This window comes from Cynoglossus semilaevis, chromosome Z (genome assembly GCF_000523025.1).
Source record: "Cynoglossus semilaevis isolate Cse_v1.0 chromosome Z, Cse_v1.0, whole genome shotgun sequence".
NCBI lineage: Eukaryota > Metazoa > Chordata > Actinopteri > Pleuronectiformes > Cynoglossidae > Cynoglossus > Cynoglossus semilaevis.
The window spans coordinates 5,402,485-5,425,604 of NC_024328.1; the positions used below are offsets into that span (position 1 = coordinate 5,402,485).

The following is a 23,120-nucleotide window of genomic DNA, read 5'->3' on the forward strand; positions in this document are numbered from 1 at the left end:
CATGAGCACGGCATTCCCCTGTTTGGTCACCTGGAAAGGGAAGGGAAAAGCCAGAAAGGGAATATTTATAGGACATCCTGCATGATCACAAAGCAGCTGGTGTTTATTTCACATCATCCCACTGCTGTGACTAATCAGCTGTGGTGTGATGAACCACATCTAAGACGCTGACGTTCTACTGTAACCCTTGAAGAGAGAAAGTGGACGTTAGATGTTCTTCACGCCACAGCAGTGTTGCTGACAGGTGGTGGCGTTGAGCTCGGTGCTCCACAGAGTGAAGAAGGAAATTTTTATTGTTGCTGCCTGACAGTGGCCCCCACAGACGGGACCAAAGTAAAACTCTGGAAGTCTCCGAGAGCCATGTGGGAACCATAGCTTCTTATCTGCAGCTGCTTCACCCAGTCATATGTCAAACTGTGTGTGGGTGAGGGAAGTGGAGCAAGTCAGTGCTACGCTCTGGTTTCATTCTATTACTATCTTAGCTTTGACTTTTCATCTTTTATTTTTCTTTATTTCATTATACATTTTTACAATTGTATTTTACATCACAAACAAAATGTATATACAAACACACTACCTGGGTAATATTACATTTGACGATTTCAACTGTTGCAGGCAGTGATGTCCCTTCCACCTGTGTTTGATTTTAAGCTGTGCAATGTAGTGGTTCAGTAGTGGTGTTAGCAATAGCTTGAGATGCTGTTATCAACATTAGCGTGTAGTGAACTATGCTTTGACCATAGCTCCTTGACATAGAATCAAGGCTGCAGTTGTGAGACTGTCATTTTTCACTGTCCAGCTTTGTTCTGTATTTTCCCCTTCCCTAATAATGCACCCCCACCTTGACAACCTCTTGATTTGTGTGACTCTGTTGGACCCAAAAAACGTTTACAATTGTTAATAAAAATACACAATTCCCCTAACATTTTGGTTTCTTACCTAGTGTCTTGGCCACCTCTAGATCCTGCTGCATGTAGCTTGTGCTTTTCTCTGTGTTGCCCAGGGACCAGTGGGCGCTGCTGAGCGCTGAGAAGACAGAGCCACGCAGCTTTAGACTGCAGGTGCCGATCTTCAAAGCAGCCTCCAGGACCACAACTGAAGCTGTGTGGTGTCCTGCTGTCAGCAGCTCCTGGCCAATCACAGACACCACCACAAAGGGACTTTTGTCCAGCTTCATCTTTTGCAGCTGCTGGTAGGTGGGCTCCAAAGACTCTGTGCAAGAAGAGACAGAAGATCAGCAGAAATGAGAACCAGGCTCCCAAAAAAAAAAAAAGAGAGAAAAGAAGAGACAGATAATTATATTGTACTAAAAAAAGAACAATATGTACAACCTTCATTTTAACAGGAAAGAATAACATATGTTATATCTTGTTTTTAACAAATTGTAACATTGTTACATTTTTGATAGTATTCAAATTCAAGTTATTGTTGTTCCTTGATAAAGAAAAAACAGGTTGGGTAGTTTTTGAGATGAGGAGAAGGAATTACTGGGTGAAGTAATGCAGCTAATGCACAGAAGCAGCAGCAGCAGCGATACAGCAGCTGAGGAATGCAGAGTGTAGGAGACACACAAGGTGACCTTTGAAGAGGCTGAAAATGCACACAATGACATAAATCAATGGAGGACCACTAGGGATTCAGGATCCACAGACTGCAAAGCCCTCTGGCAGACACCAGCATCGGAGAACAGGACGGAAAGGGTAAGACGGGCATGTCTGAGGATGGGTACTTTTTACTTCCGTAGTGGCAGATGTGTGATTTTTATAAAAATCTATACTGAACAGTAAATGGTAATTGTTTTTTCTTTTAAATGCAAGTGTATCTATCTATCTATCTATCTATCTATCCATTCATCCATCCATTAATCAATTCACCCAACCAATCACTGTTTAGCCCTAACAGGGTTTCAGTTGGTAAAACCTGGTGCAGAGCTAATGTTAATCAGGTTAATGTGCTCTACAACAGCCTGGACCGTTTTACTGTGTTTACTGCAGTGTTTTATCACAAGGCTGGGGTTTTCCTGAACTCTTACCTTTAATTTGATTAGACAAACACTTACACAGCAACAAGCACTCTGTCACAACTTCCGAACCAAGTCAGAATTCTTGAAAACACACATACGCACACACACACAGACGCGCAGAGACACACACTCTTTTACGTACAGACAATATGAGACACTTTCCTGCACAAGCACTCTAAAACATAAATAATGATGCTCTTTCAAGAGCGTCACTCGTGTCCCAGCACTTGGCAGGATGTCGTGCTTACAGCGACAGCCTCTGCATATTATATCCATTCATAACTTGTAATTGCAGTCAGGGTGTCAGTGAGCACTGAGCCATAAATCAAACAGTGTCACAGGGAGAGTGAGGAACTTCTCTCTCGCACACCCTCTATTTTAGGAAAAAAAATAACAGCTGGCATGACACCCCAGTCAATGAAAGGTAGTTATGGCAACATCACTGGGATGTTTACACACATCGTTCACTAGAATTTACTCAAACATTTTGTTTCCCGCAAAACACATGTGAGCCATTTGAAACAAAAATGTTGTTTTCGAGGTACATTCGTATATGTTTAATAATTTAATATCTAGTTGCTCCACTCGTTCTGGTTGGAGGAAAAGCTACTGTGCTCAGAGGCACAGAAGTAGAACAGATGTGAAGGAACACAAAGGATCAAGGGCTTGGGTAAAACTGGGTCTTTTTAAGTGTAAATGATACATTCTGGTTAATGCCACGTTGTAAACCATGTCTCCAATGGTGTGTCTTTGCATGAAAACCATCTTCTTGCACATGTAGAAAACAATAACGACCAATAAACCCTCCTTTGTCTTCAGCTGCGAGCAGATGAATAAGGGAGGAAAGCTGAAGCAGGATGAATAGTAAAAACATCACCCATGGGCACTGACACTGTAGTCTCCACTCTATAAAAGTGTGAGAGGCACAATTCCCTGCAGTGCAGTCAGTGTCACAGATGGAGAATGCTGATATCTGAGGAGTGGCAGATGGAAGGACAGTGATACAACAGAGAGGAGGAGGTGAGGTGACACTGCTTTATAGTCATCCCACAATTTTATTTGCTAGATTGTGCAGAGTCACAGAAAAGCAAAGTATCACCAATCGTGCTGTGAGCCCACCTAGTGGCTGCTTAAATTATGGCTTTTCAACATCAACTGTTGTTGGTTGTAAAGAAAGCTCTCATCTATGCACCTCGGCAGCTGGTGAATTCAAACCTGAAACCTTACAGACCCAAGTCTGCTTTCTTAACCACCAAGCCACCACTGCAGTGGCTTTCCTGCACTGTTACACCACAACGTAAGGAGACTTCAAACATTATTTTTTGTAATTTTTGATGGTTTTACTCAGGTTATCTAAGGAAACACCTAACCTAAAGCTGAAGAACAGCCCCGAACATGTCAAGATAATAACACTAACAATCCAATGGGTGGGCGGAGGGGGTGGAGGAGTTTGAAAACCTTCCACCCTCTGTTTGAGAGGGTATTAAGCAGCAAAACTGTGTCTCACAGTCTCTTGGTTTCTTTACAAACTGCCAAGTTTTCCTGGTTCATCTGTTTCAGTAATAGTTGGCTGACCAACTTTACAAATGTGACGTTCTTTAAGGAGAGAAAACAACTTTTCTCTAGGTTTTTACTTTCAGGGAGACTTTACTCTGTGACACTGATTAACTTCCCTCTCTGCTGGTGTAACATTGATTACACTCTTCACCCCCCCCAACCCCCCCCCCCCCCCCCCCCCCCCCTCCTCTGAGAGGATCATTGCTCTTAATCCTCTGACCTTGCTTCCTCTCCTCAACAACACACCTTGGATAAGGTCCTCTGCTGGGTGCTCAGCACTGTTGGAAATTGGGTAAACAATTAAGGGATTAAAAGTCTCCTACTAAATGTTGGTCTTTTCCTACTGAGAAGATCCATTCTGCTCCATGATGCACAGGTCTGGGCTCAGACCCAGATAAACCCATTCACCTTGTCTTGGTTCTACTCACAGGCTTAAATTCTCTCTCTGTTTGGCTCAGATGGATCCTTCATACTTTATTATTTTTCTAATGCGTTACCATGCCTAATGTGTTGTTCGTTGCATCGCGTCAGGGCCAATGTTCGAAGAGATGCTGATCTATATTTTTTGGAATATAAGACATTGGAAGGTTGATTTCTAGAGGCAGATTTTGAACCACATAAAAGTAATGAAGAATAGTAATGGAGAATAGATAACAAGATTGTCTTCTACACCTGAGACGGATAACATCTGCAGTGCTTGTCTTGAGGTACATTTTTGTTTATCTGTTTTGGCACAATACTCTTTTCACAATGACTTTAACACCTTAATGTACAGGAACATGTACTTCAACATGACAACATAAGTTAAGAATTTGCCTGATGTTGCCTAACATTTAGGGCATTTTCATATAAAAAGTGTAGTCCCATGCTGTAAATGTTAAAGAAGATACTGGCAAAAAACTGATTGTTTGAAGGTGGTTTAAAATAAATATCTGATATTAGTATTGGAAAGGAGGCCGATATTTTTTAATCCTCACTCTCGTATTTGCTGTCGCCCATGAGGTCTGTGTGAAGCAGTGCCCCCCTCACCCCTCACACCCACCCCCACCCCACCCACACACACAACACACAAAATTCACGGCAACTCAAATTCATGCCAACTGACCAAAGTTGGCAGCAGCATGGCATAACATGGATGAAATTAAGTATTGGGTGTGTAAAAGCAGTTACATTTAAAATGTGTGAAATAAACGAGTCTGAAAGAATATGTCTGTGTGTCCTATTTCTTTTGGGGTGGGGGAGCACTGGTGTAGGTGAACAATAATGTTCATTCAGGTTATTCAATGAACTAATTTAAAGTTTCACAAAACACACTGAAAAAGGTCACGGCAGTCACTGATGGAGCCAGCTGATGGAAAAAAAAGGTAAATCATTCTTTGCTCAAACCAGTTTGAATCACTCCACTCAGAAAGGAAAGGCTTGGACATGGGGTCAAATGCAGACAATGGCCTAAGTGTTCGATGCTCATTAAGATATGGTTTTATCTGAGGGTCTGATCAGTCTGACTGACATTGACATTTGCTGATGCCGCAGGAATCAGACCGAAGAAAGTCTGAAGGGAAGAGCTGGACAACAAGGGTGAGACAAAGGGAGATGCGGATGAAGAGGGAGGGAATGAGGAGCCAGTGTGAAACAGTGACAGGTGAAGTCACCTCAATGTGATTATTGACTGGCTGAGCCACAGGATTATCTGTGAGGAAGGTTTTTAAGATGATGTCAGTCCAACCATGAGGCAGTGGGTCCAGGAATATTTAACTAGGGATGGCTTGATACAACATTTTCATATCCAATATTGATTCTTAAACTTGGAGTATCTTTTGATACCAATATCAACCCAGTACCTTCTTATCTCCTCCAGCATGCCGTTGCTAAGGAGATAGTGTTCCTGTCAGTTAAGTTGAGAATTTGGATTTAAGTAACAGTTTGGATTTTTTTATGTTCAAACCTCATATTTTTACCAATATCAGATTGATACCCATACTGAGTATCGATCCCTAATATATACATTCATAACTAAACTTATATACCTTATTTTGACCAACATATTAATTTCCATGCTCTCATCTTTGTTTAGCACCATTTCAGCAATTAATGTGTATTTTGTCTGTGGTTTAACTCAACCATTATTGACTTTTAATTATTTTTATCTTCTTGTGACATGGTTAAAGTAAAATGTTAACTTTTTATTCATTTTTTTTTACCTCTCAGTGGAGACTTCATGGCGGCCTCCACCATGCCCACCAGCAGCTGCAGACTCTTGGGGTCTTGAGCCAGACCGGAGGAGAAGGCGGCCAGAGCATCGGCATGGCGTCCAAGGTACTGAAGGGCAACACCCTGTCGGAAGTATGCCTGGAAGAGGAATAAAGGAGGAGTTAAAAATAGTTGTCAGTGGGGCTGCAGTGGTGATGCACCATGAGTTTCATACAAATACATTAACAAACACTCATTTCACGTAATTTGCTGTTTTTCCACAGGAGCAGTTGGTAAAAACGTGCCACATCTCTTCTCGACTACTTTAGTGTAAAGTGATCACTAGGGATTTTGTACTTGTTTGTTATTTGAATAATGAGTTTTAAATAAAAGTTACATGTCAGGGGGAAAAATTGTTTTGTAGCAAATGGAGCGTTCACCAGGAGAGATTAGAGATATTTTTGATGCAACATCAGTAAAACAAGTATAAATAAATAAAAAAGAACAACAACAAACAGAGGAGAAAAGGCATAAGAGAAGACAAAAATATTAAATTCCTTTAAGATTATCTCTAATACAGTAGCGGAATCTATGATGAAAACTAATTCCGATGTAATTGAAAAATGATGATAAAAATTTCCATCACAAGAAGCAGTCCAAGTATCAAGTGAAATTACCATGAACAATGATTGTTGTACAAAAGGACAAGAACAAGACAACAACCAAAAATGAAACAATCCTTATTTATGCATTTCCACTCTGTTTAAAACAATAGATACAGTAGGTAGAACTTCATTAATCCCTCAGGAGTTTCCTTTGGGAAATTAGGATCTATGGATATAGCAGCAAACTGGGCCATTTAGGCAGAATATGTAGGCAATTTGTTAAGCATTTTGTTGAAAATTTTGAGAACTACAGGAAAACGTAACTAATGACTCGAGAAAGTAGTTCAGGAACTGGCTGTGTGGTTCAGTAGAGTTTAACCAGTAACCACGCTGAAACTGAAAGTCTAAATGTAACCCAGCCATTCCATTTTATTTCGTAGCTGTGATGTGTCAAACTGGCTGTAGTGCAAAGGCTCCATTAAATACATCTGATGTGCAGTCGTTTATTCACAGGGCAGAAAGTTCCTCCCAGAACAATTCACTCCGGCAGAGACGTAGACTGTATCTGACTGCTGACTGTCTGCCTCTGCTTCTCTCTTTCCAACACGTTTTTGGAACATTCCATGGACTGAAAGATAAAACAGACGCTGCCCCTACAATCCAGCACTTCATGAACAACACTGTTTCTTTTATCTTTCTTTCCTCAACATGTCATCATTTAGAAACCATAGGAAAAAATATGTTTCATCCTAACTAAGCTGGACTTTAACTTCTTTATATTCATACAATCGAGGTGGTTTTACCTAGACGTCTTACTCAAAAATCTCACATGATGTTACTGTGATCTGTCCTTATCAAGTGTTTTTACGTATGGGAAAATATCTTTAAATATTCTGCAGTGGTTCAGTATGTGCCACTGTAGTATCAGTCCTTTTTATACAGCAGCAAGTTTATTTTCTTCCTGTTTTTTTTCTGGCATCTTTATAATGACACTCCTCTCAGGCCAATCAAACGCAAGAAAACCTCAGGGATCTCAGTCCTATTGAAGGCTAAATCTAATAAAACACAGAAATGCTTTTAAATGTCTTTTGTTCCCCTGGGCTGAACGCTTGTGGGCCGTTCCACTTTAGCTCACGGCCACAATGCAATTAATATTGAGCTGCAGGCCAGCCCACGCCCTTTCTGCCCCGCCGGCCCCTCCCGCCCATATCATAACAGTGTTAGGACAAAGGTTAATGTTTAGAATCTAATCCTTGTGTCCTCGTCATTTTCAATGGAGTGATGATGTAAGCAAAGGAGAAGAGGAAATGGTGACCGGGTGGCAGCTCCGTCCCAAAAGAGAAATTAATTAATGATCTCTATAAATTAATCGTCGTGTCTGATTTCCCTTCATCTTTTCCACTTCCTCTAACGTTCAAGCAGAGTTGATACAGAAGACGGAGAAGACTAATGAGCTGGAGCTGGAGATCCTTATGGTAAATTATCTGTGGTGCCAGAAGCTGTCAGTAGTGACTGACACGTCGTTGCAGGGAGAGAGACGAAAAAAGACTCTTCGTTTTTTATGACTCCAGTGAAATAAATACACATAGACCTCTACAAAACATTTAATTTGAGAGAAGAATAAAGTTTCTCAATGCTTTCTAATAATCTAGCACTGAATTAATTGCAGCTCTTGATAAACATCCCACTGTACTGTTACTCAGTCCTTTTTTCCCAGACTCTGGAGTCTGTGAGGAGAGTCCATTAAAATCCCACAAACACTCACTGCAGACTAAATGCATGAGGGAAAATGACAGAAGCAATGTTCCATACAGCATTATAGGCATTTTTATTTTCTCCCATTAATCCCCCACTGCCTTCATAGCACATTATATGTTCTGCACACGCTATATGCATACAAACACAAGGGTGTGTGCGCGCACACATGCACACAATGTCACACACATTTGCATAATCTAAGAAGTTGATTCAACAGCAATGCTCCTAAAACAGGAGCTCCCTTTGAATAAACATGGCCGCAGAGGGAGAAAGAGGAGGAAGATAAAAAGAACAGGATAGCAAAAAGGAAAAAGAGAGAAAGAGAGAGAGAGCAAGAGAGAGAGAGAGAGAAATCTCATTTCGAAATGTTAAAATAACAAGGGCCTAATATTTAAGCAGTGCGTCTCAAAGTCTGGGGTGAGGTTCACTTTAGAAAGGTTTCCCATGAAATATGGCATGTGTGCCGCTGCTGTAATGCTTGAACGATAATCAAGCCTCCAGTCACTAGGTGGCAGCAACTAATACGGTGGTTTGTAAAGATAAGAAAATATATATTATGACAAAAAATAATTAAAGAAACACAACCCTACACAAAGAAAATCATCTTATTGGCCACTTCATTAGGTACAGCAGTTAAATGGTTTGTCTATTCAGCCCAGTGAGTCTAATACATGGCACCAACGTGGCTCACCTAGGCATAAAGACAAGGTCAAGGCGAGCTGCTGAAATTCATATGAACATCAGAACAAAGAAGTGTTATCAATGCTGTTATCACTGGCAGATTTTTATTGGTGCACCAAATGTGCAGAAATTCTGGGAAGCTGTCATATTAAAAACAGACCCATAGAGGGATGCAGACTGCAGTTTCTTTGACTCTTCCCACCAGTGAGTTGTATTTTTGAATGAATCCCACCATTAGTACACCACACAATTAGTGGTGTAAACCATACAACTGTGACATCAATATAAAGTACATCTAATGTGCTCAGTGTGAATTCTGTTCCTCACAGTCCACCACAAACGCACCCCAGCATTCACCGTAACCAAACTGTAAACTCAGAGGAGGCTTCACCAGGGCACTACGTGCAAAAAAGGTTTATTTTTTGGGAAGACAGTTCTATTGGGAGAGCAGCCATGTTGCATAGTTTCTGCCAGTTCTACCCTGTCGATCTAAATCCAAACCTTTAGAACCCAAGTCTTTAGAAGCTGTAAGTCTTTAGAACCTCTAGGGACCTTTGCGGGAACATAAAGTTAAGGATGATGTAAAGCAGGGATGTAGGCAAAACACTGAGCACTGTCTGGTGAGGTTTAGTCTGGTGAGAAAATGTTGTTGGCCAGGTACAACAGTAACACACACCTTACCAACAAATCCAAAAACTTCCATTAAACTCCAAATGTCAAATCAGAAGACAGACATAAGACTCAGTCTTTGTTGTTTTGTTATAAAGAAGGAATGGCACAGGCATCTGGGCTGTGCACGTGCTTGTTTGTGCACGTGTTGTGTTTTTTCCCTGTTGTGTGTGAAGCACAGTAAACCATAGAGAATGTATTCTTTCTTTGTTTTGGCATCATTCCTCTCCTCCTTCTCCTGTAAGCGTGAAACCATTAATATTTAAATCGGCATCAAACAAGCATCATTAAATATTCAAATGCTGGAGGAACAAGAAAAGCTTTTATCTGTGCTCTTCATCATCCAACTTCTCTGTTTAACTTCTTCTCTCCTTCACTCTGCCACACACAGACATTTAAACACATACCTGGTTAATTAACAGCGAAGAAAATTAACATGTTATGCATATTAATGTGTTCTACAAAAACTGTTGGCAATTTCCAGAGCAATTGCTTATCGGTCTTTGAAACTATTAAACACCGTAAAGAATTATTTTTAAATTTTACTTTCATTTTTGACCAGATTTCAAGACTTTAAGTGACACAAATTTCCGCTCAGTCAACCTCTGTGTTACTCTTGTTGGCTACACTGTCCCTAAAATCTACATTAAGCTCTATTAATTTAGTTAGTCTAGAAGACTTTTTTTTTGCTTTAAAATGGTTCCTTACCATAAATATATTTTTACTCTCAGACATTGCCCCAGATTTTCCGCCACCTATTAAAATGCGGCTTTCTAATTTTTGCTTGGCTTTCTCATTCATTTCATAAATGGCGTGGCAGGCGTTGAGAGAGTTGGGTCTCAGCAAACCTTCCAAAACAAACATGTCCACTAAATGATGCAAGAGGAAAAAATGTGTTTTCCTTCATCCTGGAATTGTTGTTTTCAGCCAGAAATCCCACTGCTAATGTAATTTGTGAAATCTTTGTAGCAGTGCCACTCTGCACTTGGAAACGTGCCTGTGCGCTCAGGTTATTTAAACACAGGAGAAGCTGTTTGTTGTAAAATAACCAACTAAATAACCAATGGCATTGATGTTTCTCCAAACAAAGAAAGTCAGTGAACCACAATCTCCAGCTGGGCTTTAGTAGCCAAGGACCTGGAGCTCAGTGTCCTCATTACTGATGGACAACAAGAGAAATTATCTCAAATGAGGAAATCAATACAACAGGCTTCTGTTGGACTTAGCTACGCCTTTTCAAACAGTGGTGTTCTGAAGATGGTGGTTTCTGCTGATGGCTTCTGAGATCACCCACTGGGCTAGATGTGGTCAGCAGGACCATTCTCACCAAAATGCCCCCGCTGACCACATAATGGAACCAAAATCAGAGCATCAAATGGGAACAGCAGGCACACACACACAAACACACACACACAAACACACACACACACACGGACAGCCATCATCATCACTGTTCCTCATAGGCCAGGACTCTGAGATTAAAATAACAGCAATGCAGTTATTTTACCATTCTTGTTGTTCCCTAATTTCCACAGTGACCCAGAACTGTCACTTTACCGGGGGTTGAGTCACACCCCTTCAACGTTTCTCCTCACCTGTTCAAGGTGACACCAGATGATTCACAATGTACAAAAAGATGTCAACCGCCTAATTCATTATCTGGGGATAGCTGTTGGGAGTGATGACAAATTAGCTGTTAGAATAGGTTAAAATAATAATAATATCTTTAGGCTTCTTTAGTAGTTAACTCTGAAAGCTGTGAGCAGCTCTGCTGAGGCTGAATTTGATTAAGTCTTTTTTTGACACCAAATCCAGGAGTTTAAGCATCTGTCTATAGACACAGATCTTTGTTTCTTCTGGATTGAAGAGGGTTGAGGCAATTAGAGGCTACAAATTAGGTGAAAATGACCAAACACAATTTTTGGACTGTTCTTTGTTAGGGCAAAATTTATTTGTCATTTAATGTAAGAGGTTGACGTGATGATCAACATAAAACAACAGTGATTTCAGGTTTGTCGGTTGCTAGGTGAGTTCAAAAAAGCAAACATAATTAGTCACTTGAGAGAGCTTTTAGCTAAAAAGAGGTCAGAAACCCAACAACTCAATGTCAAAAACAGAGACAAGAGCAACACGAGCTGCCTAGCAACAACACAGATGATTTGACAGCCTTAGTTATTCTTAGAGGTCATCTGCAGCCAGGCCCCTCTATAAACTGTATGTAGAAAATGGAGGTAATGCTTTAATTTGAAGCCAACAGTATAACAGAACTCCCAGTTTTGCAATAGATAGCAAATCGAGGTTGCCACTATGGCTCACTACTGAAGCCCAGAAACAGAGAGGTTCTCTACATGTTTCTTGATGTTAGTTCTGGTGAGTCTGTTAAACAGAAGACAGTAACAGTCATAAATCAATTTGTCATTTAGAAGAAAAAAAAAAGATAAAGCAAGTTAGAAGACAGCAGAGATAATCGAAACCAATTTGACCAACAACTGGGACAACGTTCACTTGTTATATCCTGCACCCAGGTTGGGTCTGTTTTTCTCTAACGGGATTGTAAATAAGACATTTTATCGTATAGTTTTAATAAAAAATACCAGAGGTAAGATTTAGATGATAAACACTATAAAACAATGTTTTCTTATTTTACAAATTATGTTACGTTTGGCAGGTGACTTCTTTATCCAGTAAAATACTTTAAGTCTTGCTCATAGCTTTTAGAGCCAACAGATAACTTGTTCCATCTCTTACACACAGTCGATGATTTGCTTTTACGTTACTGTGAGCAAAATGAAGCTATCTTTTGTGGTATAAGAAAATTACTGTTTCAAAAACCAGAGCCCCAGGGCACATGTGGTCTGGCTCGGGGGGCATCAAGCAGTGTGGGCTTCACAAGCTTTGCCTCGGGCCATGAACACAGAGCTCTGCCCTATGAGGTCATTATATGAAATCTTGACACAGCTGTCTGTCTTTTACCATTTCCCCAATCATATAATTCCAAACCCATTGATCAACGACATATCGCTTAAACCCAGCAGGCAATGGACAGTTGGCCGGTCGATCCCAGGGCCAGATATAGAGACAAAGACAGACAGACCACTCATGGTCAAATTCATACCTATGGTTAAATAAGGGTGTCCATTAAACCAAAACCATCTATTCTCTCGGACCCACACAGACATATTTTTACTTACAGTTAATCTGTGCATTTGTTTTGCTTTGAAGTGGTTTTTACTTTTTTTTACTCAAGTTTTTTTTTTTTTTACATTAACACTGATAGCCACATCCAAGGTACATTTTAAGCACTTATGCAAGTCAAATTAAGCCAACTTACAATCTGCGTGTAGGTAGACGTTGTAAAATATTTATGATGCTGTGATTTATTCCTCCCTCAGGGCTCTGTTGACTGATTGCTCTTCTATCCAAAGCTCCTTAATTAGCCCATTACATTAGATGGCTTTAATGAGAGCAAATTAAAACGATCATTCTTTGTAGAGCTGGCAATTAAAGGGTAAATGTTTCATTATTCACTGAGTGGTGACAATAAAAAAGCCCAGGTATAGAGGCATCAGATCGGGAGGTGCTGCAGAACTTAAATCGATCGGTGGACTTCAAACTAGCGAACGTTGCAGGACTTGTGACAGAAAAAGGTCAGAGTCAGGTGTGAGGAATCAATGCTGAGCACTCTGTATTCACCCGGTCTCAATGTTTTAACATTTTCTTTAAATGGAAAAGAAAATGTCCAAAAGACAAAGAGAGCCTTCAACATAGAAGGTCAGGATGTCACAGTGACAGCCAGTGAAACTCGAAAAAAAGAAATATTGTTCATTTATCACAAACAGATGAAATAGCACAAAAGAGCTGGACTGCAGGCTTCACATCCTGTCACAATCCAGTGTTTGGCAGTGAATGAAATTTAATTTTCTATTCTGCTTCGTGCACGTCCACCATAACTGATTTTTTTCGCCAAGAAAACAGACCAACGCAGAGTGATGAACCAGCAGATACAATGGCAAAAGGCCAGATGTTTGCTCCTCCAGCATTCAGGCTAAAACCATGTCAGATTTCATCAGTGTGATTTATAGCATGAATTGTCACCTGGACATAGGCAGCAAACGTGCATTTGCATCTTAAGGCACAAAGTCAACAGTTACACTAACATATGCATAGGCTTTAAACTCCTTTTGAAGACAATGCATACTGTTAAATAAAATTAATACAATTTTAAGACCAATAACTACACCAACTAATACTAAACGTAACAGTAAGGTAGTAAAAACACATAGAAGTTGAGTTGCACAGATGGCACAGAGAAGTCAAAAACTAGTAAAAAATTAAGAAAGCTGACTTTCACTAATGTTTAACTAAAAACACAACAAATTACCCATCATTCCTCATGATTAGGTGCCATTGAAAATTCAATAACAGAACAAGCAGACCAGTATGACCAGTTTCTCAGGTCTGTAAGGCTCATGGTGATGGCGAAAGCAATTCACTTCAAGCTGCTGCTGCAGTTTTTTTGCCTAACGGACCTCTTGGTTTTTTTCCCCCCTCTTAATGATCTTTGGCACAGAAGTGAAAAACAGTTTAAGGCAAACACTTGCTAGGAGACATGTTTCTTGAACATGGAGAAAATCGAGTATCTCCATTAACCATTAGGGCGTGCAGTCACGTCCAGCAGACCACCACTCAGCACGTCTTCAAAGTTCTACACTCCCAGCTTCACGGGGCTGCTGTTTTAGGTGATGGATGAGTTCCTAAGTTGAGACTGAGGCGGTTGTGCAGGTTGAGAGCATGAGATGCTGCAGTTGAACTAAAAATGCGGTATTAAATCTGCAGACAAAGCACATTTTATGACTACAAGCCTTTATATATATTTATATAGTACTTTAGTACTTTTTTTAACTCAATATATCACACTTCCACCTTCTCCGTATGCTAAAATCACAGGTGTATTCTGAGGGTTGTATTTTAATAATCAGCGCATGAAAGGATGACAGAAGGAGGAAAGGAGTAGCAGGAGGAGACAACAGATGGAGAGGAGCAGTGGGGTTAAGACAGCAATAAAAGTAAAGTAAATTCAGTGGTTTGGCACCTGCACCACTACAACCAACCTCTTCAACCACCTGGAATTCAAACTTTGAGGCGTAAAAAAAGTTGTTGCATTAAAGGTAAATGCAATAACTGTACAGTAAATGCATTGCCATACTTTTAAAACAGGTAGATTTTGTAGGTAAAACATTATCCACAATTTCTAAATATCTTGTTTTTGTTCCATACCTGATTATTTTGGTAGAATTGCATAAAATAACGTGGGACTTGACTTGATTAAAATGACTTCAGTCTTACTGTACTTGAAGTAACCTTCAAGGGGGTAATTTATGATTCAATAACAAGTAATTCAAAAATAATTGCACTAGCAGTGGCATATAGTTTTGGTTTATATTTGTTTTGATTACCTTAATATTTAAGAAATAAGACATGACGTTGCCCTTAAAGGCAGCAAACAGCCTTTTGGGTATAACGTTGTCTCTTTAAAGTTTTTTTTTTTCAATTCATTATTACAAAACAGGTCTCCTGCCAATAATATGAGTAGATGTAGGGGGTTACTCAGGGGCTGATCAGACCGCTCTGAAGGCATCCTTTACAACGAAAACAAACTAAAACATTCTTCAGAACCCATTAAATTTACATGAACAAAAAAAACCACATGAAAAGTTCACAAACCTTGTGCTCTGCTCTGCCAGGTATCAAAGAAAATAAAATCTCATCTCGTCTTGTAAAACACAAATACGTCCACACACGTTGACACACAAAAACAAAATTTATCATCGAACTCCCTTCTTGTTTCCCAATGAGACTCTTTCAAAATAAGTGTATGTATACTATTCAAAATAAAGGTGGAAAAATAATAACATGGCTTTGAACAATAATACAAAATGAACAAAAAATAAATAAAACCACACATTCAAAGACATATTGCAGGTAATTTACGTGAAGCTCCTTTTTCTTTCTGACTATTCTCTGCAGCAAGATGAGCAGCAGTAATGGCTCCATCACTTCTCCATGCTTGTGCACATGCACAAATCTCCACATCCATTACCCCATAAATGCACTTCTATTCAATCCACACATACACATGAAGCAGCAGCATCAGTAGTGATGGTGGTGTTTACAAGGTTTATATATATATATATATACTCTTTAATTCCCTCCCGGCCACACTCCAATATGGAGTCCATGCTGAACCAATTTAAGTGTGCAATGAGTCCCACGTGGCGCAGCCCCGCTACTTATCATATATATGACATGCGGCAGAAAGTCAGGTTCAGAGAAGATTTCAGAAAAAAAACACACATCAGCTTATGGTCATGGACCAGTGGGGTTTTGTCATTATTAATGAGGGGAGTGATTTCACGGCTGCTTTCCTGCAAAGAATTATGGGTCATTCTGAGACGGACTTTCTGTGAAAGAAAAGTACGACTTTAACAAGTGATGAGGGCTCTTCCTATTCCAGAGTTTAAGAATCGATGAGTATCAGTATTTCCATTCCTGTACTGATACCAGAGTATCAGGTTGCTGGATTGGCAATGGGACTTGGCACATTTCAGGTATAAATATTGGTATTTCAGTCTAGTATCAGCATCGATGTATCAGAATCAGTCGATCCCTACAACAGGTACAATTAAAAATCAAAAATGTAATTTAATGGTGATACATACAATACGCAGAACATTTACAAATTCAAACATAAATAATTTACCAATGTACATTTTACTGAAAATACAGCCACATTATTATATTTTAACATCCTTTTCTCTTTTACAAAAGCCCTCTTTTCTTCTGAACAAATTCATTTTCTCTGGATAAAGCTATCAAATTTGACAGAAAAATATGCTGGGACATGGATGGGGTTTGTACTGAACACATACACACAGACATCTGGACGGAGCAGCCACTCAGGAGCTCATTCCTCTGTGGCCACACTCATCCAATCAATCATTCATTCATCAGTTAAATAGTACAAACACAGTCTTGTTTAACCAGATCAATTTTCTCTCCGTCTCAGTCTCAGCTCCATGTCCACACTAATCACAAGGACCTGGGTGGAATAAGATGAGAAGCTTTCTTTTGCAGATGCTGGTCTTTATCCTGGGTTTGAATGAGTTCTCACTGACACTGACAAAGGAAATTAAAACCTCAGTGAACAATTCTCTCTACCAGCAATATGTGTAACCTTTGTCAAGACAAAATGATAAAGACTAATACTCATCTAATCCATGAACACATTTTTCAATAGAAAGAAAGTAATTTAGAAACAATTGTATAATGTACATAATCCCTGGACTGTAGCAAATACTTGTCTCTGGACAAAGTATGCACTACTTCATCAAAACTGTCCCCCGAGACTGAATCATGTTAAGATGACGACCAACCAAGAGTCATCATCTGTCCAGTTTTCCGGGCCTCAGATCATCAGTGATGGAGAAAATATTCGATGGTCGCATCAGGTTACGTCTGGTCTACGTACGTACATCCTCAAGAAAGAAAGAACATCTTTGCCCAAAGATCTTTCATGTAGCCTCATTATAATTGTTTTTATGTCTTTATAAAACAGCCATATGTGCAGCCCATTACCAGTCCTCCGTCCCTCACTAATTGCTATGGCTCTGCTGCACTGATCAAACACCATTAATCTGTTTCTAGTATGTGTTTGTTTCTAAATGAGAAAGTTAATACACTGTGTTAGAAGAGCCAGCTGGGTGCAGTGAGCTCAATTGATTGTTGGCACCAACAGTATGTTCGGTAGCAGTGAGCCAGTGTCTTCATTTGGCCAATGGTGTATGAAGTTATGTGCGTGTGTGCGTGTGTGTTGTGCGGATTGGGATCAAGTATTATTATTGTATTGTCTTTTATTATAAGTCAAGTCCAACAGTGTGTTGTGGTGGATTTTTTTTTAACGTACTGATGGAGCGGCTACATAAACAGATGATCACTGTGCAGTCCGTCCTGGCGGTGAATCAATCGAGTGACTTCAGATGCAAGCATCTCACTCGCATCTTTTTTTAAATTTCAAAATGTATCAAGTACCACTACTGAACCCCGTAGCGGGATGGCCCTAGCCCACAGGCCTTATGTTTGACATCCCTGGATTAGTCGATCAATGTTCTGATAGTCGGTGCAGAGATCAGACCAGCAAAGCTTTATAAATACAGCTATAAGTGTTTCAAACATTTTCCCTTTCTTTAATTATCAAAAAGAACAACAGCAACAGCACAATAAATCATGGCAACCTTTGAACTGTTCTGACAGTGCACAGCTATACGTCTACAGCTGTACGAGAGAAAATCACCAGGGATACGGACTCTGTACAATTAATCTAATCCAAGTGTCTAATGCGATAACAACACAAATGTGCCGTTTCTTAGATGTGTTTCAATTAAAATGCCCTTGTATGAGCCATTTAAAAAGGAGGATGGATGCAAATTTGTTTCCAAGGACATTGCTACAAAATACTTTTTAAATTATATCTTAAGAGGACAATAAATGACTGTTTGGGAGAGGGAAAAAGGAGGAGGAGGAGAGAGGAAGGATGAGGGAGCAATGAAGCAAATGTTCTCTTATATTGAAGTGGAGCTGTTAGTCGCCTGCAGCACAAAATGTAACGTCTCAATTTCACTTAGAGCCAAGTGAAGGTGAAAGAAGGAGAAACTGCTGTTTTCCTCCTGCTGTATTTTCCCCTTGTTTAGTTTTACCTTAGCTCTCAGTTACTCAGTGCTGTATATGAAAAGTAGCATCTGGTTGCAAAACAAACTCTTATTTGGAGATTCAATAAATTGGAATTTAAAGAATGTACAGGTTTCCAGATGTCATTCTGATGGACTAAAGCTAAACCAAGTTCTAGTTTTGCGTCTGCAGGATTCCAGCTCGGATGATGTTTGGACTTTAGGTAATTTCTCTAACTTGCCAGATGTGACTGTGGATCTCTCCACTGTTGGATTGTGACAGGATTCTACTTGGTTTCTTCTAAAGTGAACAGGTTCATGATGGACTTTTTTATATTTTTCTTTGAAGATGAAAGACACCGTTCCAAGTCCTTGCTGAATACAAGACATTTCTTTTGAAGTTGCTATGTTACTGCAGAACTTTTAATCTTTTTCCAAAGGTATATAAAATCTGGACAAGAGACATGGAAAAAAATTGGAAAACAATATGTCGAAAAATAAAAGAGAAAATGTTTGCTTGTTTTTACAGCAGCAGAAAGTAAAGGTGCATTACCAAAACCTGGAGCTCTGGTTAAAGTGTAAACTGTACAGACCCTGAGGTCTAGACACTAATAGAAACAGGATCCAGGTCCAGATCTGTGTCGACTGCCTGCTGCAGTAATGATTACCCCGAGCATGGTGCAGATTTTCAGCAGCACTTTACAAATCACCAAATCTGCAAATTCAAATTAGCAGCACGGAGTTCAGGCCCAGCAGGAGGTCTGAGCTCGGAGCCTGGTGCTGCCATACCTTCAGGACGACCTTCCTGTGACAATAAGGAGAGCTCCTGGGGTTAAATTGAGACACCGAACAGCTTTTGTTGCCCTACACTACAGCTGGACTTTACTTTCTCCCACAATGCAACATATTTCTTAAAGCACTGTTAAGAGATGAGGAAATTAAAGGCTAAGTTTGTGCTAAAGCCTAGCTTCTGAACTCAACCATCTTAACTCTTAATAAATGATTTGATTAGGTTCAAGGACTGACCTCCAAAAGCCACAAAAGAATCAAATATGTTATATAATGTTAAATTAATAGAAAAAATAATATTTCTGACAATTGTATACAACAGGGCAAATTGTTTTCTTCATTTTGAAATGGCTAACTGAAGTAATAAATAAAACTAGTTTGCAATTTATATCTGGCCAGACACACAAAGGCACTTTTAAATGAAATGTTCAACAGTTTTGGACAGATGATGATGGATGGATGGATGAATGGATGAATGGACATATAGATGATAGATAGATAGATTGACTGCACTGTACATAACCCAAACCTATTTGTGGTCTCATCCCCCAGTCTGTTCAATTAATAATCACTAATTTCATAATGAGTGTAGTGTTGTAATACTCTGGTGTTTTCACAGTTAAAAGGGTGTAGTGGACCCACTGCATCTGGGTCCACTACACCCTGGCCCCATCCAGAACATTCTCCCTCCTCCATCTTAAGCAGTGTTTACCCATCAATAAAACATGTGATGACCTGCAGCTGATGCTCAACAACATAGCAAAAATCACTTCATTAGCAGATAGTCCTTCTTTCAGACCCTGACATTAATAACCACACACACACACACACACACACGGAGCCATATTGTAGGCCATTTAAGAGGGTTTCCTCCTCATAACTTATGATTAGGCAGCTCTGTGTGTGTGTATGGGAGGAACAGGGCCACGGTGTATTAAATACTACAAAGATATTGAGTTGTATTATATCACACTTGCTGTGTGATATAATTATAACAAATGAGCACAGGCTCGAGTTTGTTACATTTAATCCTCTGTTTATCTGCAGCTTTGCTGTGAGCTCACTTTCATTAGAGACTGAACAGCACAGATCAAAGTGAGTCCAAGGCCCTTAATGATATTTTCCCTTTGGAGGCTTCAACGTAGGAAAAAAAAATCACTGGTGAAAACTGGGCCAAAGGTTGGTCCAACACTGACTAAATGCTCTAGGAATGTGTATCTAGGAAGCTTTCGTTAACTGTCAACTCATCCCATAAGTTCAGAATTTTCTACTTAAAGATTCCTAACGCTGGTTTTACTGTGATTTAGCTGGTCGAGAATCATTCATCGTTGGTGCTTGGGCACCGAGATTGTCTGTATAAAATTTTTCCTGGTGTTTTTTGTATGAATACATTTTTCTAATATTAGACAGTGATGGCTCATTGTGCAGTTTATTTTTTATCATGGGGGAGTAAAACACCCTGCACATTAGTTTAGACATTTACACTGCTTTTCCCAGCAGGGCCTGTTTGAGGAAATGCAGAGTGTTTCTGAAGAGGATTTCATTCATGCTGTAGTGACTCACACTGCCCACAGGGAGTTCTGCTGCCTCAGTTAAGGTCTGGAAACCAAACAAGCCTGGAGGAGAGGAGCAGGAGCAGGAAAACCCTCATCTCCTGTTCAAACACCAAGTTTTGAAGAGGTTGTGTGAAGATAAGTTTATTTAGAGACGATTCTCAGAATGAAAATGAGGAAGTCATCCGGAACTTTAGAAAATAAATACTATTTATCTATTTATCTATCTATCCATCATCCATCTATCTATCTATCTATCTATCTATCTATCTATCTATCTATCTATCTATCTATCTATCTATCTATCTATCCGTCCATCCGTCTATCTATCTATCTATCCATCCATCCATCCATTCATCCATCCCTCCCTCCCTTCTTACGTCCCTCTCACCATCTATCTATGTAGTAATTATTGAATAGTGAAAAGTAAATAAATAAATATAAATAAAATAAAAAAAAAAAAAAAAAAAAAAAACAGTCCTCCACCATTCAGTATCCACTGACTTAATCCGAAGTGTCCTTTGGCTTGTCACTGAGCCTGTTGGACAGGGGACTCTGGAGGATGCTGCAGTTCAGCCTCTGCTCATCAGACCTCTGTGTCTGTCCAGCAGCAGGAGTCCCTTCAGTCATTAGGTTAACTCCCTTAAATGACAATAAATGCAGCTTTAACAACTCATTCAATGTGATTATTATAATGCCCAGCAGCGGCTCCCTCATGTCCTTTCCATCTTAATATCTAACATATACACACAACCTGGCTACACCTGTGCTGCCAGTGCTTTCCTCACAGGCTAAAAAGGTAATTGGCTTCAGAGAGGACCCCCAAAATTTACACCCGGACGTCTGTAAATGTCTCTATGGTGGGTAGTGCCTCTTGTACAGAGAGGCATCTGAGTCATATGTCGGTGAGACCAATCATTGATTGGTCCACATTCATTTGTATGTCATAGGTCGGACCAGACCAGACCAGACCAGAGCCATCACTAAATCCTGTGTTGGTTTTCAAGTGTGACTGCAAATGTAACTCAGACAATTAAACATCTCTCTCTCTCTCTTTCTCTCTCTCTCTCTCTCTCTCTCTCTCTCATTGGTCTTCACTCACTAATTTAACGAGACTCTATTACAAAGTTTCCCACTACATGGTAAGTTACTGGCAGCTAAACAGTTTCACTCATTATTTGGATCCATTTCAAATAAATGATCCAAGAGTATCAGTAAAAGGAATCAATAATATTCACAGTCTGGGATCAATAAAGTTGAATAGAATCTAATCTAGTCTAATCTAATTCAATACAATCCACTCTAATCTAATTCATTCTGATCTTAAACCAGTCATCATTAAATAAAGTCAAGTTAAAAAACACATTTTTCTCCATCTCAACATCCCTCTCTACAGCTACAGTTGATGGTTCAGTGCTGTGGAAAGTGAGAGTCAGGAGAAATCTGTGTTAAGGCCAAAGCCTGACTGCAGATGTCAGCTTCAGCTGTAAAGAGGAGACTCATACAACACAGACTGTGCTCAGTTCTCACTGCTTTGCTGGATTTCAGCTGCCATACTGAAATAATTGTTTTTATTTTCTATTATTACATTACTGGACAAAGAGCAGTGGAATCAATACTGCCATCCCCATTTATATTGATTTGAGCTGAGATTCAGCTATGTTGCCACCATCCATATAATTAAGTGTATGAATATTTGATTTAGCATATTTTATCATTAGCTCGGGACCTTCACTATATTTATACATAACACTTGAACACAATGAAGAGGGCGTGAAATCTGAGTGATAATTGCTTTAGGAAAATAAAAGTGAGGTCAGAGAGCGTCATTATTTCTTGCAGACACCGGTCTGAACAACCCCTGACACTGGTCTCCTGTCACTGCCTATTCAGACCCACTGTGTCACATCCCCTGTTTTCTATCGACTTCACCCTGGTGTCAGTCCACACTGTGTAAAGTCTAATTAATGCGCCTTTGTATGCATGTGTGTGTGAGAGAGACAGGGAGAGAATGAGAGAGAAAGAGAGAGAGAAAAAAGAGAGGAGGAGAGCCAATAGCAACTCTTGCTTCTGTGTCTCATCCTTCTCTTTCTTCTTCTTCATCATCTCCTTCTTCTTCTTCTCAGGCTTGGATGCAGCAGGTCTTCAGTGTTCATGTCACCTCTTAATTGCATTTCTTCTCCCTAAGGTAAAGGTTCAGCTTTGTGCAGCCGCCCAGAGGAAGAAAAAGAAGGTCAGGCTGCCAATTTGGAGCTGACAGCAAGAGAAGAATAGCGGCAGCACTTAGTTTCGCATGGAAAGACAAGCAAGAAGAGAAGGTTGATGCCCGTCTACAGAAACCAGGACAAACAAAAGGGATAAGTGAAGGGGAAAGGAAGACAAATCCTGAAGCTGTCTCTGCTGTCCTCAGGCTCCGGTAGAGTAACGAGTAAAGAGGAGACCAAAAAAACGTGTTTGTGCAGCTACCTGTGAATGAACAAGTGTCTCACGGAGTGATTTTGAAGACGAGTATGTTAATGTCATGGACCACTGACAATATGCAAAACAGAACACGTCTTCTAACCATTTCTAC

General features: G+C 39.8%; 1 protein-coding gene across 1 annotated transcript in view; it reads right to left on the minus strand.

The window, feature by feature from the left end:
* LOC103397709 (tetratricopeptide repeat protein 28) overlaps positions 1-23,120 on the minus strand; it is a 189,299-nt gene that overhangs the window by 64,309 nt on the left and 101,870 nt on the right. Inside the window, 4 exon segments of the mRNA XM_017043164.2 lie at position 1; positions 4-30; positions 940-1,212; positions 5,782-5,929. The exon segment at position 1 is cut by the window's left edge and continues 94 nt beyond it. Coding sequence (XP_016898653.2) covers position 1; positions 4-30; positions 940-1,212; positions 5,782-5,929 — 449 coding nt within the window.